Genomic DNA, 16,747 nt, shown 5'->3' on the forward strand with positions numbered 1-16,747 from the left:
TAAGTGCAACAATCTGTCCGTATATGTTTTCACGTGACTTTAGTTTCCCATACTTCTATCATTATTGTCCATCAACCTCTCAGCTAAAAGTGCTGTGTGTGGAATGCTGCTGTGTATGCGTGTGCGTATCACATTGTAATCCAAACATTACTGAAAAAGAAACGAAAGTGTATTGAAATGAGCTGTATTTATATAACTAAGCAAACGACGGTGTTGTGATTGTGTGTCAAAAGGGGGAAAAAGAGCATGGGGGCTTTTTATGGGAGGGTGGGATGATTTTATGTATTTAGTAACATACTGTGTTGACGAGTGTGTTGATGGAGGGCTATTGTGTGTTTAAAAAAATACTGATTATTCAAATGGTGCATTCTATATTTCCTCAAATTGTGGCATCAGCATATATGTACATTTTTTGTTGTCATCCGCCTAGAAAAAAAAATGTTCCTGTCGTTCATTGATGCTATTTTTCACATACAAGATTAAAAGACTCAACTATGCTCATTTCAACTATGTTGCTAACCAAAACAGCAGCAGCGAACTGTGAGCATCTAAACTGGCGTGTACCCACTCTGCACTGTTGTTGTTATAGGGAGCTATGCGCCTCCTCGTATCTGGAGTTGAGTAAATTAACCCACTGGCCACTATTTGGGGAAATATATTAAAGATGCAGACATTTTTTTTGCAGAACATGAGTGCTGGTGTGTGTGAATGGTTGGACTGACAGTGATGTCATTGCGTCGTGTGACACGGGTCGAGGCCATTTCTGTTGTCTATCTGCAGATTGGCTGTAATTTTAACTACTGAGGTCAAAACCATTCATTTATCTAAGAATATTGATTTTTCTGTTCTATCTTTTTCAATCGAGCGCCCACAGTGGATCCACGTAATAGATTTTTAATCGGATTTAAAGGACAACCGACACCTCCGGACAATTTGTAAAATAAACTTCAAATGACTTCTACTGAGCGTATTTTACAAAGATTACACCGCATATAGCTATAGTTTACATTTTAAGACTAAATATTCAGGAAGTCTTGATTTCGAGTTGATGACGTTGCTTTACGTGACGTCACGTCTGGAACGCCCCTGACCGAGAAAGTGACACAATGCATTTTGGGTACTGTTTGGTCTGAAAACTTCGTGTTGATGCGTGTTGATGGCGAAATTAGATGGAAAACACATAAATAACGCGATGGTGAATCGTTGTGTGTTGCACCAAGACTACTATTTGATACTAGTGACACAAATTCCCAGCAGACAAATCAGCCCATTTTCAATGGAGCTTGGGCGCCATCTTGTGCATTTTCTGGGTGCTACATTTCAGTCCAGATGCCTTCAAATGAGACGGAAGGACTCCTTTAATCGATTGCAAACATTTATGCTTTCCTCTTCAGAACCACAGTAAAGTCTCGTTATATCGATATCGGATATATCGATAGTCCCGGTTATATCGATACTATTTCTATGCACGCACGGAGAAAATTACATGCAAACAGGGTCGGATATATCGATAGTCCCGGTTATATCGATATTTTTTCGGACTCCCTTGAATATCGATATAACGAGACTTTACTGTATTTGAATCATATTCATAACTGGATGAGTAACAAGAAAGCATCTTCTCCGAATCTGAAGCCATTGTTTTGATTCTGGAGCAAGGCAGTGTGTGACCAATAGTGACGTCACGAACAAGGGGGTGGGACCTTCTAAAACTGAAACTTTCTGAGGTCATTTTGAAGTAGCAGATTTTTGACACTTTAAGTCATTTTTATTGGTGTTTTGCATTTGAGTAAAAATATCAGCCTGCGTGTTTTGGGTATTTTAGATGCGATAAAACGTTTTTCTGAAGTCAGTTAGGAAACAAAAAATGGTGTCGGTTGTCCTTTAAGTCTGGGTTCTGGGGGTGGGCACTCAGAACCTGTACTAGGACCCATCCCCACTCCCAGAATTCATTTCGGTATTCAAAACTTTTGAGCATCTCTTGAAAACACATGTGAGGTATGATCAGGATCCCTTTGTATCCACTGTCAATGAAACTCAATGTATTTAGAGATCGCTATAGCCCGCAATGTATCGCAAACTGATAAAAGAATGTTTCCATCCAGTTTGAGTTTTAGGCAATAAATGAGCGTAAACCTGATGAAGCCATAACATAACAAAGAACCTGGGAGCCACCTGTTTTATATGTACTAGCTCTACGCTTCAGTATGTAACTCATGTTTAACCCAAGAAAAAATTAATCAGCCTGCAAAAAAAAAAACAATTGTCCAGTCATCAGCTGCAGGCAGCCAGCAAGAGTTGTTTTATTTATTTATTTAGTATTATTACATTTTCATGTTTGGCTTACGATCATCTTTAAACGTTGTGCTTGATTGAGAAAAGAGAAATATGTGTTATTTTTTATTTTGAACTAAATTTAATAAATTACTGGGATTCGCAGATGTAAGGGCACTTCTTTGGACTGATATAAATTATATTGAAGCCCTATAAACACTTATATCATGCCCTGTGTTTATGGTTTGGCATTTTTTAAACATTTGTTTTAAATGATTTGCTTTTGAGTTGTTATTGCTTGTCGTGTTTCCCAAACGTCTGACACATGGGGAAATATGAGACAAGTGTAAATTGAAGGGTTCGTGGTTTTCGAATTATAATTAACAATTAAACAAAACTTTACACTAATGTACGTATTTAAAAAATAGACGCATTACATCATACTGGTTGTATAGTTTCGATTTTGTTTTATAAGAGGAAGCAAATACAATCGGGGCGTTGCATTCTCTCATTCAATTCTAAATGCCAAATGGGTTCAAAATATATGTGGGTATATATTTGTGATACATTTTATTTAGTTTTTTAATCGGTATCACAGTTAAAACACCTGAACAAAAAAGAGGAATAACTGATGCAAAATATACACATGGAATCAAACGAACTCGTTCGTCATTTTGTCTTTTTTGTGATTGAATGACGCATTCAAAATGTCTGGAGCGTACACGCCTCCTCTAGTGTACGTGCCAAATGTTTGACAGGTTTTCTGCAAATTCGCATTCAAAAACCCGAAGTCGACGGCCAGGGAACTATAAACGACGTTTACACGGCACGAATGAAGGAATTATTTTATCAAACCAAGATGGATTTAAGGAGTTTGGCGGCAGTTGTCTTACTTCTTGCGTTGTCTTCGACGACGGTTTTAGCACAAACCGCCTCACCTGGCGTAGGTAAGAAGAAGAAGCTGTTTTTTCCTCTTCTTGTTCGCATGTTTGCTAACAATTTAGCGACGTTAGCTTGATTTAAATATAAAGTCGTCCAGCGTTAGTGCATTTAAATATCAATATCAAAGAAATGTTGCTTTCTTGATTAGTTTGTTCGCTTTGACCGTATTTTGTCGTAAACATTTTAAAACGAACGCCGTGTTTTTCTTTGTTTATTTTCTTCGATGTATATATTTTAAATTCCTGTTGTCAAGGTTATAAAATGTGTTCAAAGCAAGTTGTTGGGCTAATTATGTCTCCTTGTAGGGAACAAAAATTCTTAACTTACTCCACCCTTTTGTCTCCATGGAGAAATCCCCAATAGGATGAGCAGGCAAACACCCCAAAGGACTTATTTATTTCCTCGTGGCAATGTTAGGAAGTAACAAAATACAAATACAGTACAGTACTTTGTTATTGAACTTGAATAGTATTTTTTTCTGTATTTTACTTGAGTATTGTTTTCCGACAACGTTTTACTTTTGCTCCCTATATTTATGTAATCTCCTCTTTCAGTGGTTGAATAATTGATTAAAATCACGAAGACTTGTAAGAGAGAAAATAGGAGCGTCAACAAATAGGGGGGGTAGTGCGTAAATGAAGGAGTATCAATGACACAGATTGAAAGAAACAAGAGATTCCCTTACAAAAGTTTAATGTTCTCAGCCACGCTAATAATTTGTGGTGAACGTCAAAGCCATAATCTATTGGGGTTACAAAAAAAAACCTGTTATATGGAAAAAATGATATAGGTAGAGTGTATTTTTGTTATTTAAATCAGTGTTATGCCAAGGAATCGAAAGTGAAAAACATCATCGACAGCTAATCTTTACTTTTTATTATGTAATCTTTAGTGTAATTCAGAGTTTGTGCCGTTTGACTACTGATACATGATTATTTATTAATTTGTTTGTTTTCAAAATTGTCTGTAAGACCAATGTGTGTGTATTTTTACCTCTTATCCACACATCACTGTTACGTTTTCGAGAGAAGTGAAAAAAATGTCAACGCTCTATTTGATTATTTTTAATCCTTTCCCGACACAGCTTGCGAGTCCATGAACGGGTCCAGCTGCGAACAATGTCTGAGCAACGTAACGGTAAGCAAGCCCGAAGGAATCCTTTTGTCTTGTTTTTTGCGTTTGCGTCCTGTGAAGGAACTCAAAGGAGGCCAAATGAAAGAACTCCGCCATGTCCGCCGCACCTGTCCGACCGGTTTGAGCTGTAACTGATCTCATTCCGTCTCTCCTTCCCGCCCTGCTTTATCGTTGATCTTTTCAATTCCTCAGCAGTCATGAATCATTTTGTTATTGACCCTTTTTTAAATCCTACACAGTGTTTATGGTGTATCAAAACCAAAGTGTGCGTCACGTACCCGGTGAGGACCATTTTGCCACCGCATTCACTTTGTCCGCTCTATGATGCACGCTGGGGACTGTGTTGGAGTAAGATGATACACTCACACAATAATACACAACAAAACACACACACACACACACACACACACACACACACACATACGCACACACACGACAAACGCATACTCACTGATCACTTGATTAGCTACGCCTATGCAAGCTACTGATTTTTGCAATTCCGGTACAGTGATACCTTGGCTTACGAACTTAATTGGTTCCCAGACAGAGTGTATAAGGCGAAAAGTGTGTATCTCAAAAATCAATTTCCCATAGGAAACCATTAAAATGAGAATAATCCGTTCCCAGGTCCCCCTATAACATAAATTTCTACTTTCTAATTTTCTAAGCCTTAAAACTACACAAAGTATACCTTATTATATGTACAATAAATGTGCTATGGTACAGTAAAGTCTTGTTATATCGATATCGGATATATCGATAGTCCCGGTTATATTGATACTATTTCTATGCACGCACGGAGAAAATTACATGCAAACAGGGTCGGATATATCGATAGTCCCGGTTATATCGATATTTTTACGGACTCCCTTGAATATCGATATAACGAGACTTTACTGTATTATAATTAAAGAAATAAACTGTACTGTATAATAAAGTCATTTTATTTACCTTTGTGATGGTCATTGATGGCTTGATGGAATGAAGTGGCCGGTTTCATCAGCATTAAACACTTGATGAGGAACGTATCCTTCTTTCACCATCTTAAAGAATGATCCCTTGTAGGTGCTTTATCTGCGATAATTTTACCTAGTTCCTCATCAATTGTGTTCTGTTTAGCTGGGTTGATTGCCTTTTGCATCATGTGTACAGATGGTTTGTGGAGCCTGATTGATGGGATATTTTAACCTTTCAGCCTACACTCTGCGTTTGAACTATCAAAATTGAAACTCCCTCACTGTCGTCTGCCTGTTTCTTTAACGTTTAAACCCCCCCCCCCCTCTCACTGCTGCGTTCTTGACCAATTACGTGGCTTTAACCGAAGACTGGTGGCGGGGAATAGAGGACAAAAACACTCGGCTGCCATTTTTTTGTTAGAAGAACGGGCTCATTTGCGAACGACTCATCACTCATTGAGGCAGCTCCGTGTACGAAAAAAGTTCGTATGCCAAGGTAAAGTTTGTATGCCAAGGTAAAATTTTCATAAATGTAACGTTCGTAAACCGAAAAGTTCGTAAGCCAAGGGGTTTGTAAACCGAGGTATCACTGTATATAGAAAATAAAATGACAATCACTGATGTTCTGTTTACCTTTAACAATGCATGTCCCTTTTTTTTATTGCTATTGAAAATCTGGACTCACGTGTCTTTACGCTTTCTCGCTGGCTCAGTGAACTTCCAGAATTTGATCATCACTCTTGCCGTACTGGGTGGCCTTATCATCATCGCCTTACTCGTCTGTATGTTCTGCTGCTGCAAGTGTGAAAATGTTGGGTAAGTCGTACACATGGTCATTGGCTACCCAACGCAAATCCATTTCATTTGTACCGACCTTAAAATGTTTACCATGAAACTTTACCATGAAAGTGTACGGTCAACAAGAACTAGCAAGTCGTCCGTCAGATAACAAACCTACGACTTTATCAACCGCTCGTGTTTCATGAAACAATGTTATTTAAAGAATGCTGACTTATCTTGTAGATCAGCAGATTAAAATCACGAGAAGCAATTGTGACCTTTGACCTTTGTTCAAATTCCTATCTTTGGATTTTCCATAGAAGCAATGACCAGTCTTGCTGTAATTTCTTTGGATACCTTTGTAAAGAAAAAAAAACTGATGTTGCGATTGTAAGTTAATTGTGGCTTTCTCTTCGCCAGATCATCAAGGTTCATGGCCAAAATGGATAGGCAAGTCAACAGGTCAAAAACCAAGCAGGAGGAGAGGTAAATGAAAAGCCATTTTGCCCAAATATCAAACGTATCTCTAGACGTGTACTACAATTGAGCAGCAAACAACCAGTCACCATTCTGAGTTTGATCATGTGACGTGCACAAGCTGAGCTGTGATTGGTTGGCCCCGACGTCGGTGATACGTTAACTGTGGAATACTCATCAGTGCTAAATCCTTACATGAGAGAGAGAGATGTAGGGGGAGGGTGAGAGAGAGGGAGAGATAGAGAGGGGGGGGGAGAAAGACAGTGGGAGGGAGGGAGTGTGTGAGAGTGTGTGAGAGAGAGTGCGTGTGTGAGAGTGTGAGATGGAGTGTGTGAGAAAACGTGTAGGTGAGAGTGTGAGTGTGTGAGAGTGTATGTGTGAGAGAGTGAGAGAGAGTGTGAGAGAGTGTATGTGTGAGTGTGTGTGAGAGAGTATGTGAGAAAGTGTGTAATAGAGTGTGTGAGATCACGCATGTGGATTGGATGTCAAATTAAATTTTACCCCTAAGCAATTTATGGTCAAGATTTGTGTTTTTGTCTTATAGGAGGGCTGAAATGAAACAGAGGCATGATGATATCAGGAAGAAATATGGTGAGGCTTCTTGCTTTATAGATTCATACTTTTTTATTATTATTACAGTAAAGTCTCGTTATATCGATATCGGATATATCGATAGTCCCGGTTATATCGATACTATTTCTATGCACGCACGGAGAAAATTACATGCAAACAGGGTTGGATATATCGATAGTCCCGGTTATATCGATATTTTTTCGGACTCCCTTGAATATCGATATAACGAGACTTTACTGTATATATACAGTAAAGTCTCGTTATATCGATATCGGATATATCGATAGTCCTGGTTATATGGATACTACAGTAAAGTCTCGTTATATCGATATTCAAGGGAGTCCGAAAAAATATCGATATAACCGGGACTATCGATATATCCGACCCTGTTTGCATATCATTTTCCCCGTGCGTGCATAGAAATAGTATCGATATAACCGGGACTATCGATATATCCGATATCGATATAACGAGACTTTACTGTATTTCTATGCACGCAAGGAGAAAATTACATGCGCGCAGGGTCGGATATATCGATAGTCCCGGTTATATCGATATTTTTCGGACTCCCGAGAATATCGATATAACGAGACTTTACTGTATTATTATTATTTCTAAACATTGGTAACACCCTAACTTTGTGTATCTGCCACTAGGTCTAAATGGACCAAATCCTTATTCCCGATTTGGATGAGAAGATTCATACACCAGGACTCGATTTCATGGCAACGAATGAATGTAATACCCCCACCTCACCCCCTACACCCCTAATTTAATAACTATACACTAAATGCTTAGGACGTCGATCAGCCAATAAACAGGAATGTTGTCCTACGAGCCGAGATCCTGTCATCGAACGCGATTATTTTCCACTACGCCGGATACATTTGCTGCATCGAACATCCACAACCGCAGGTCCGATTGTGACGTCTGCTAATAGATGTGAGAAACTACCGGTAATCTGTTTTGTTGCCGTCATTTGTGACCATATGTGATGCCTGTTGGCCTGTAGTCAATTTTAAACAGTTGATGTCATGATAACTTATTGTCCAGTTTGGCTCTTGAGCAACCATTTCTTGAAGGAAATTTTCCACACCTGCTTGCCAAACGTCCTCGAGTGTATTTTAGTAGCTGTTGAGTTTAGAATTGTGGCATTAGGGATCTTTTTTTCTCACTTTTTTTGTGATTTTAAAACGTTAATTTAAAGGACAACCGAAGTCACTTTTTTGTTTCCTAACTGACATCAGAAAAACGTTTTATAGCATCTAAAATACCCAAAACACGCAGTATGATATTTTTAATCAAATGCAAAACACCAATAAAAATAACTTCAAATATCCAAAATCTGCAAAAAAATTGAGCTGTGAATTGGGCATTTTCAGAGAGTCCCGCCCCCAGTTCGTGACGTCACGCCAAGACATCTTGCATTGCTTGTGAATCAAAACAATGGCTTCAGATTCGGAGAATATGCTTTCTTGTTACACATCCAGTTATGATTATGATTCAAATCGTTCTGAAGAGGAAAGCATACATGTTTGCAATTGATTAAAAAATTTATTCCGTGCCATTTTGAGGCAACATTGTGGGGAAATGGATCACCAAAAAAGAGGCAGAAAATGGCCACCAAGCTCCTGTGAAGAATTAATCAGTGTTTCCACAGGCTGATAAATTCCTTCCATGGAGCTTGGTCGCCCTATTCTGGCGGCTTTTTGGTGCAACACGAGGTTTTCAGAACAAACAAGTACAGCAAAATACATTGACGTGATGGAAGGACTGCTATAATGTGTCTTTTTTTTTCCGTCAGGGGGGTTCCTTCAGTGACGTCACGTACGGACTCGTCACCAACTCAAAAACAAGACTTCCGGAATATTCAGCGCGAGTCTTGAAACGTAAAATATAGCTATATGCCATGGAATCTTTGTAAAATACGTTCAGTAGAAGTCATTTGAAGCCATTTTACAAATTATGGACACAACTTGTCCGGAGACGTCGGTTGTCCTTTAGCTGAATGTGTGTTTATTCTGTGAGCAATACAACTTATAAAGATACACGCTATGTAGCAATAAAAAAATAACAAACACACTTGGTGTTGTGTTTGTGGGGCAAGAATTGGGATGCTAAAAGAGTTTTTAAAAATATGTAATTGTGATTTTATCTTTCAATGTTACAATTTTATTTGTGATTATTTTTTTTTGTCTCCAACAAACACAAACAATAAATAATTAAATTATAAGAAGACATGAACAGATGTCTTAGACATGAATTAACCAACTGGTTTCAAGTACCGTGTTTTCTGGTGTATAAGGCGCTTCTTCAAAAGATGAACCTGATCCTGATACGCAAAGGTTTTCCAAATACAGTGAAACCTTGGCTTACGAACTTAATTGGTTGCCAGATGGAGTGTGTAAGGCGAAAAGTGTGTATCGCAAAAAATAATTTCCCATAGGAAACCATTAAAATGCATATATCCGCAATGCAATAATCCGTTCCCAGGTCCCCATAAAACACAATTTTCTACTTTGAATTTTCTAAGCCTTAAAACTACACAAAATAGACATTATTTAATGTATAATAAATGTGCTATCGTATTATAATTAAATAAACTGTACTGTATAATAAAGTGGTTTCATTTACTTTTGTGATGGCCGTTGATGCGCCTTATACTCCGGTACGCCTTTAACACCGGAAAATATGGTAAATCAAAAATCCCAATTAATATAAACCTTGTAAATTTTAAATTAAACATTTACAAGGAAAAAAACAGCACACAAATGAAAGTATTCAATTTCCGCAGTAATTTAAATTGTATAACACTAAAGTGCAAAACAAGCATGGCGCTGTCGATCAAACAGATTACCGGTATATTGGATGATTCTTACTGTATAGTAGCAGTGCAACATAATAATAATAATAATAATCTATTTCATTTATAAGCGCCTTTCAAAACTGTAAATGTCACTTTACAATCACAGGATGAGTTTTTCTGTGGGTGAGTAGCGGCGGCCACACCCGTCAGTGTTCACTCAACCTCCAAGTAACTCAAATAGATGGAAAGCTAGCAAGCAAGCTAACAGAGAGCTAACAGATAGCCAGCTATCTATCCACCCAGCCAGTTAAATAGCCATACAGCAAGCTAGCTAGATAGCCAGCTAGACAGCTAATAGATAGCAAATAGCTAGCTAGCTAAGTAGCAAGCTAAAATAATTTAATCAAATTTGAATGTAAGCGGTACCTCTCTGGAATAACTGTGAAACAATGTGCAAAGTATCAAGCAGGTGGTTCAAGTGAGTACATAGCTGGAGCTACACATTAAATTAACATTCGATTAATTGTCACTAAATAGTCACACATTTCTACAATCCTCCGTGAAAGCACGTTTATCTTGATTTTGAAAAAAATATCTAAATTAAATTTTGTTTTAGTCCCGTTCTCAAAAGTTTACAACCGATATATTATGATTATTTTTCGATTTCATCTCGAAATTTTATTCTATTTTTTCCTATGCGCGTGACCGAGGATTTCGCGGTGCCCGCGCGCGCGCTCCTGCGATTTAGCGATCCCGTGTCGCTGAGCGTCCAATCATCTCCTGGCGAGAGCGGTGGGACGCGCGCCCCCGTCACCGGAGGAGGAGAAGCCTGGGACCGAAGGCGGCAGGAAGACAAAATAAAATACAAACACGCTCCTACCGGCGTTTTTAATCCTCTCTCTTCCTGTAAATTCGCATCACTAAATACAACAGCCATGTCAGAGGAAAAACCAAAGGTGAGTGTTCATGTTATTTACACACGAAAAAATAAAGATGTTTTGTCGAAACGTTTTTTGAGCCAACGAGGAAAATGGCCTGGCTTTTGCACGTTTTCTCTCAATTGGCGCAGTGTTTGTTTCGCAAATGAATGAGAGTTTCTGCTTAAATCCACCACCGTTTATGAGGGTTTCAACATCCCCGTCTTCTGTTAATTGTAAACCCAAATAGTTGCTGTTTTGGGGATTTGTATTGTATTTATTTTAAATCCATCTATATATTTTTTTGTCTTTGTCGAAACGGCAACCACGCGAGATGCGCAATAGCCGCAAATCCTCGCGGCCACAATAGGTTGATGGCCGGAACATACTTGCAAATAAACGCAACGTTTTTATCTGTAAAGTCGGGGTATTGCGTTTCTTATCCACGTCGGTGCTTTTTGTCGCATTTTCGAACCAAACGAGCCTATTAGCTTCGCGAGCTGGCGGGCCAAATCGCATCGTTTGTGAAGGACTGGCGTCTCCACCTGCTAGCCTCGGGGCTACGATGATAACGTTAGCCTCATGGCTCTCGTATTAGGCCTTATCCATTGTGGTTAATATGACTTTAGATTTCCACCGTTTCCTAATTCACTTTTACAAATTCCCCCGTACATACTGTTTTTTTTTTTGTACCCATCATGAACTTCCATCTTTGAAAATGTACCACTGTTTATTTGTTTTTAATACAATATCTCAGAAAAAATGTGAAAGTGTAGGTTCTTGTTTTCTTGTGGCGAATCCTGCACGTCTGGGGACATGACAGCCCACGATCTCTGTGTAAATTTTGTTGCTCATGTTCAGTTTGGTATTTTTTACGCTCTTTTAGTCTTTTTTACTGTTAAAAAAATTCACCCATGACCTTTCCTAGACTGATAACTAACCTCTGACCGTAAAGTGTCCTTCAGAGTTTTGAAAGGCGCTTATAAATGAAATGTATTATTATTAGATAGTTAAATAAAGATTGGAAGGAAGACATCTTTATAATTATTATTATTATTATTATTATTATTATTATTATTATTATAATAACTGTGTGCTTCTGCTGGATCTTAAAGGACAACCGACATCTCCGGACAAGTTCTGTCCATAATTCGTAAAATGGCTTCAAATGACTTCTACTGAGCGTATTTTACAAAGATTCCACCGCATCTAGCTATATTTTACGTTTTAAGACTCAAGCTGAATATTCCGTAAGTCTTGTCTTTGACTTGGTGACGAGTCCTCACCCTACGTCACTGAAGGAACGCCCCTCACCGAGAAAGGACATACCTTGCATCACCTCAATGCATTTTGCGGTACTTTGTTTGGTCTGAAAACTTTGTGTTGATGGCAAAATTAGAAGGAAAACACAAATAACGCGATGGTGAATCGTTGTGTGTTGCGCCAAGACTTCTACAGTGTATTTGATGTTCACTTAAAAAAAACGTCCCAGGAGACAATTTACACGGAGCTTTGTCGCCCTTTTGGCTTTTTTTTTTGGGTACTGTGAGTACTAAAGAGTTTGTCACTACATTTCTCTCCAGATGCATCAAAATAACCGGAATAAATTATTTAATCGATCGCAAACATGTATGCTTTCCTCTTCAGAACTATTTGAATCATATTCATAACTGGATGAGTAACAAGAAAGCATATTCTCCGAATCTGAAGCCATTGTTTTGATTTTTCAGCAATGCAAGACGTCTTGGCGTTGACGTCACGAACAACGGGGGCGGGACTTTCTGAAAATGCCCAATTTTTTGCAGATTTTAGACACTTTAAGTCATTTTTATTGGTGTTTTGCATTTGACTAAAAATATCATACTGCGTGTTTTTGGTATTTCAGATGCTATAAAACGTTTTTCTGATGTCAGTTAGGAAACAAAAAAGTGATGTCGGTTGTCCTTTAAGCTAATATGATTGGAACTGCGCCATTTCTCTGATGTGTTTCAAGCTCCATTAGGAATCCAACCCTTCTCTGCTTACTAAATCGTGTTTTGAATTTAACCAAATATCCATCTTACCTCACTCAGGAGGGCGTCAAGACCGAGAACGACCACATCAACCTTAAGGTCGCGGGGCAGGATGGCTCGGTTGTCCAGTTCAAAATCAAAAGGCACACACCCCTCACGAAACTCATGAAGGCGTACTGCGAACGACAGGTGAGATTCAACTACTTTTGTCATATGTCACCCACCATATTGTTTTCTACTTCTTTCCTTCCTTTCATAACTTTGCTGCTGTGTAATGTCAATATTATGTGTCATATATACAGTAAAGTCTCGTTATATCGATATCGGATATATCGATAGTCCCTGTTATATCGATATTTATTTCTATGCGCGCACGGAGAAAATTACATGCAAACAGGGTCGGATATATCGATAGTCCCGGTTATATCGATATTTTTTCGGACTCCCTTGAATATCGATATAACGAGACTTTACTGTATATATACAGTAAAGTCTCGTTATATCGATATCGGATATATCGATAGTCCTATATATATATATATATATATATATATATATATATATATATATATATATATATATATATATATATATATATATATATATATATATATATATATATATATATATATATACAGTAAAGTCTCGTTATATCGATATTCAAGGGAGTCCGAAAAAATATCGATATAACCGGGACTATCGATATATCCGACCCTGTTTGCATGTAATTTTCTCCGTGCGTGCATAGAAATAGTATCGATATAACCGGGACTATCGATATATCCGATATCGATATAACGAGACTTTACTGTATATATAAATGTCACATTTATTATATCCCTATTTATTTCAACTTTTTCAAGAAGTCTGATTCCGATCTGCAGATGTCCAATTCAATGCAGCTATTTCATTACCGTATTTTCTCTACTATAAGGCGCACCTAAAAGATTTTTTTTTTTCAAAAACTGACCATGCACCTCATAATGCGGTGCACCTTATGTATGGAAAACGTTTTAAAATATGTCATTCATTGAAGGTGCACCTTATAATGCGGTGCACCTTATGTATGGAAAACATTTTTTAAATGTCATTCGTTGAAGGTGCGCCTTTATATTTCAGAATATACTGTAATGTAAAAAATGTTTTCCAGTGTTAACAAAGCAATTATTCTTGCGTGTTATTTTCTCATTCATACAGGGACTCTCAATAAGGCAGATCAGGTTCAGGTTTGACGGGCAGCCCATCAATGAAACTGATACGCCATCGCAGGTGAGTTAGCATGGCTCCTTCTGTATTGAGATCTCCCAGGATGACAGGATGAAGTTTCTCTTTCCCCAATTCCACACTCCAAAATATCCCATTGGGATGAATTGGAACTGTATGTGACCGGGGTGAGTGTACAGTGATACCTCGGTTTACGAACCCCTTGGCTTACAAACTTTTCGGTTTACGAACATTACATTTATGACAATTTTATCTTGGCATACGAACTTTTTTTCGGGATACACACGGAGCTGCATCAATGAGTGATGTGTCGTTTGCGAACTAGCCCGTTCTTCTAACAACAAAATGGCAGATGACTGTTTTTGTCCTCTATTCCCCGCCCCCAGTCTTCTGTTAAAGCCACGTGATTGGTCAAGAACGCAGCAGTGAGGGTGGGTGGCTTAAACGTTAAAGATACAGGCAGACGACAGTGAGAGAGTTTCAATTTTGATAGTGCAAAGGCAGAGTGTACACTGCAAGGTTAAAATCTCCCATCAATCAGGCTCCACATACAACCCATCTGTACTCTTCTTTTCCTTTCGGCTTTCCCCTTCGAGGGGTCGCCACAGCAAATCAGTGTCCTCCATCTGTAGAGGTTTGTTTTGGCCAAGCTTTTACGTCGGATGCCCTTCCTGACACAACCCTCTGTATTTATCTGGGCTTGGGACCAGCACAAGAAGACTGATGTCCCTTTGTGGCTACACTTGATGCAAAAAGCTATCAACCCAGCTAAACAGAACACAATTGATGAGGAACTAGATAAAATTATCGCAGGGAAAGCACCTACAAGGGATCATTCCTCAAGATGGTGAAAGACGAAGGCTACGTTCCTCATCACGTGTTTAATGCTGATGAAACCGGCCACTCCATTCCATCAAGCCATCAACGACCATCACAAAGGGAAATAAAACGACTTTATTATACAGTGGAGTTTATTTCTTTCATTATAATATCATAGCACATTTGTTATACATAAGATAATGTATATTTTGTGTCGTTTTAAGGCATAGAAAATTAGATCTTATAGGGACCTGGGAACGGATTATTCTCATTTTAATGGTTTCCTATGGGAAATTAATTTTTGGGATACACACCTTTCGCCTTACACTGTCTGCGAACCAATGAAGTTCGTAAGCCAAGGTATCACTGTACCTGACAAAGTAATTGTGTCAAAACTAATCCCGCCTTCCTCGTGTGTTCCTCCAGCTGGAGATGGAAGACGAAGACACCATAGACGTTTTTCAGCAGCAGACTGGCGGCCGCTGCTAAACTCACTCCAATCCTGTCAACACACCCAAAACCCTCTGACATCACCCAATTCCATCACTCCTCTCAGCTATTATTATTATTATTATTATTGTTATTCACTTAAGCTATGTCCGTTGTAACATTTTTCTCTATGGGGTTTATGAGGGTTTTCTGACACTTACCGAGTGTCAGATTCGGACCAACCGTTTTGTCGCCAGTGAGTATTTATTATTTTTTTTGGACCCGGCTAGTTTTTAGGGCAGCTGCTATCAACATATTTTGCTTTTTTTTCGTCATTAAATCTGACTCTGTACAGATGGTTCAGAATGGATGTATGACAATTTCAATATGAACCAAACAAGGCATTCAAAGGAAACTTTAATTGAATTGTATTATTATTTTTTTTGCTTAGTCACTTGTTTGGTTTCTGACTGAAAGATATTGTTTCTGTACTGCCCAAGTATTAATTAGCACAGTAAGAGCAGTACATGACTGAATAGACTCTGTATGTATGATCTTGTGAACTCCTACTCCTTATTTTTGTTTTTGTGTGTATGTGAAATGGCCGACGATGAAGAACATTTAGTGCAAACTCAACATTAGGTAGCATGGACTGAAACGGGGCTCGGTCTTCAGATCTTCGGCTTAGATGAGGTAAAATGAGAACATACATGCAGCTTTAAAACCACGCAGATAGAAATTGTTTTTAACACTGAAACCAAGCTCCTGCCTTTTAATGTGAATGTACCCTTTATTATTAGAAATAGAAGGCATTGAGTCACCCCGTCCCCCGAGCCTCTAAGTGTGTTTTTGTGTGTTCAGTATATTTACAATGGAAACTATCGCTTATACTCAGTTGTCAGCCCTGATTTTTTTGTTCAAAAGAGAGCACACTTTATCCCGATAAGCCCCTCATCTGAGCTGGATTTGCTAAAAACATAAAGCAAGGGGCCCAGGTCTTTTGACATGTTTGTTTCTCTACTGATTTGTACATTATTTGTGGTCTTTTACTACTGTATACAATAAATATAGTTTGGTACTCAGAATCATCTTTATTGGCCAAGTATGTACAACACACAAGGAATTTGAACACGCTGCACTAGTATCATCATATAAAAGACATGATAAATAAGCTGCGTGTGAATCGGTAGCGCCTGGCTGAAGGGAGTCGCTGTAAAAGGTGGTGGGCAGGGTGCGGAGGGTTCATTAGTTCATTTTTTTTCCCTGCACCCTTGTCTTGATTCTTGCAGTGTGCCAAAAAGTCCTCGAGAGTGGGTAGGGTGATGCAAATGGTCTTTTTCCGCCGTCCTAACTGTCCGATTTGTTTGTGTTCTCTTCAGTCTGTCTTATTATATGAGCCGAACA

General features: G+C 38.5%; 2 protein-coding genes across 2 annotated transcripts; both read left to right on the top strand.

Moving 5' to 3' along the window:
* Positions 1-2,983: 2,983 nt before the first annotated feature.
* Positions 2,984-9,298, top strand: LOC148893384 (pituitary tumor-transforming gene 1 protein-interacting protein-like). Its single transcript, XM_089003905.1, has 7 exons — positions 2,984-3,221; positions 4,301-4,353; positions 4,590-4,698; positions 6,020-6,122; positions 6,507-6,572; positions 7,108-7,154; positions 7,793-9,298. Exons 1-7 carry the CDS (start codon positions 3,107-3,109, stop codon positions 7,828-7,830), a joined length of 531 nt encoding a protein of 176 aa, XP_088860031.1. The 5' UTR covers positions 2,984-3,106; the 3' UTR covers positions 7,831-9,298.
* A 1,450-nt stretch (positions 9,299-10,748) lies between these two features.
* Positions 10,749-16,325, top strand: LOC148893385 (small ubiquitin-related modifier 3). Its single transcript, XM_089003993.1, has 4 exons — positions 10,749-10,898; positions 12,932-13,060; positions 14,069-14,140; positions 15,341-16,325. The coding sequence occupies exons 1-4, from the start codon at positions 10,878-10,880 to the stop codon at positions 15,401-15,403; spliced, it is 285 nt and encodes a 94-aa protein (XP_088860119.1). The 5' UTR covers positions 10,749-10,877; the 3' UTR covers positions 15,404-16,325.
* The last annotated feature ends 422 nt before the right edge of the window (positions 16,326-16,747 follow it).

Source organism: Hippocampus bargibanti, linkage group LG09 (genome assembly GCF_051943395.1).
Source record: "Hippocampus bargibanti isolate YZ-2025 linkage group LG09, ASM5194339v1, whole genome shotgun sequence".
In the NCBI taxonomy this organism is placed as follows: domain Eukaryota; kingdom Metazoa; phylum Chordata; class Actinopteri; order Syngnathiformes; family Syngnathidae; genus Hippocampus; species Hippocampus bargibanti.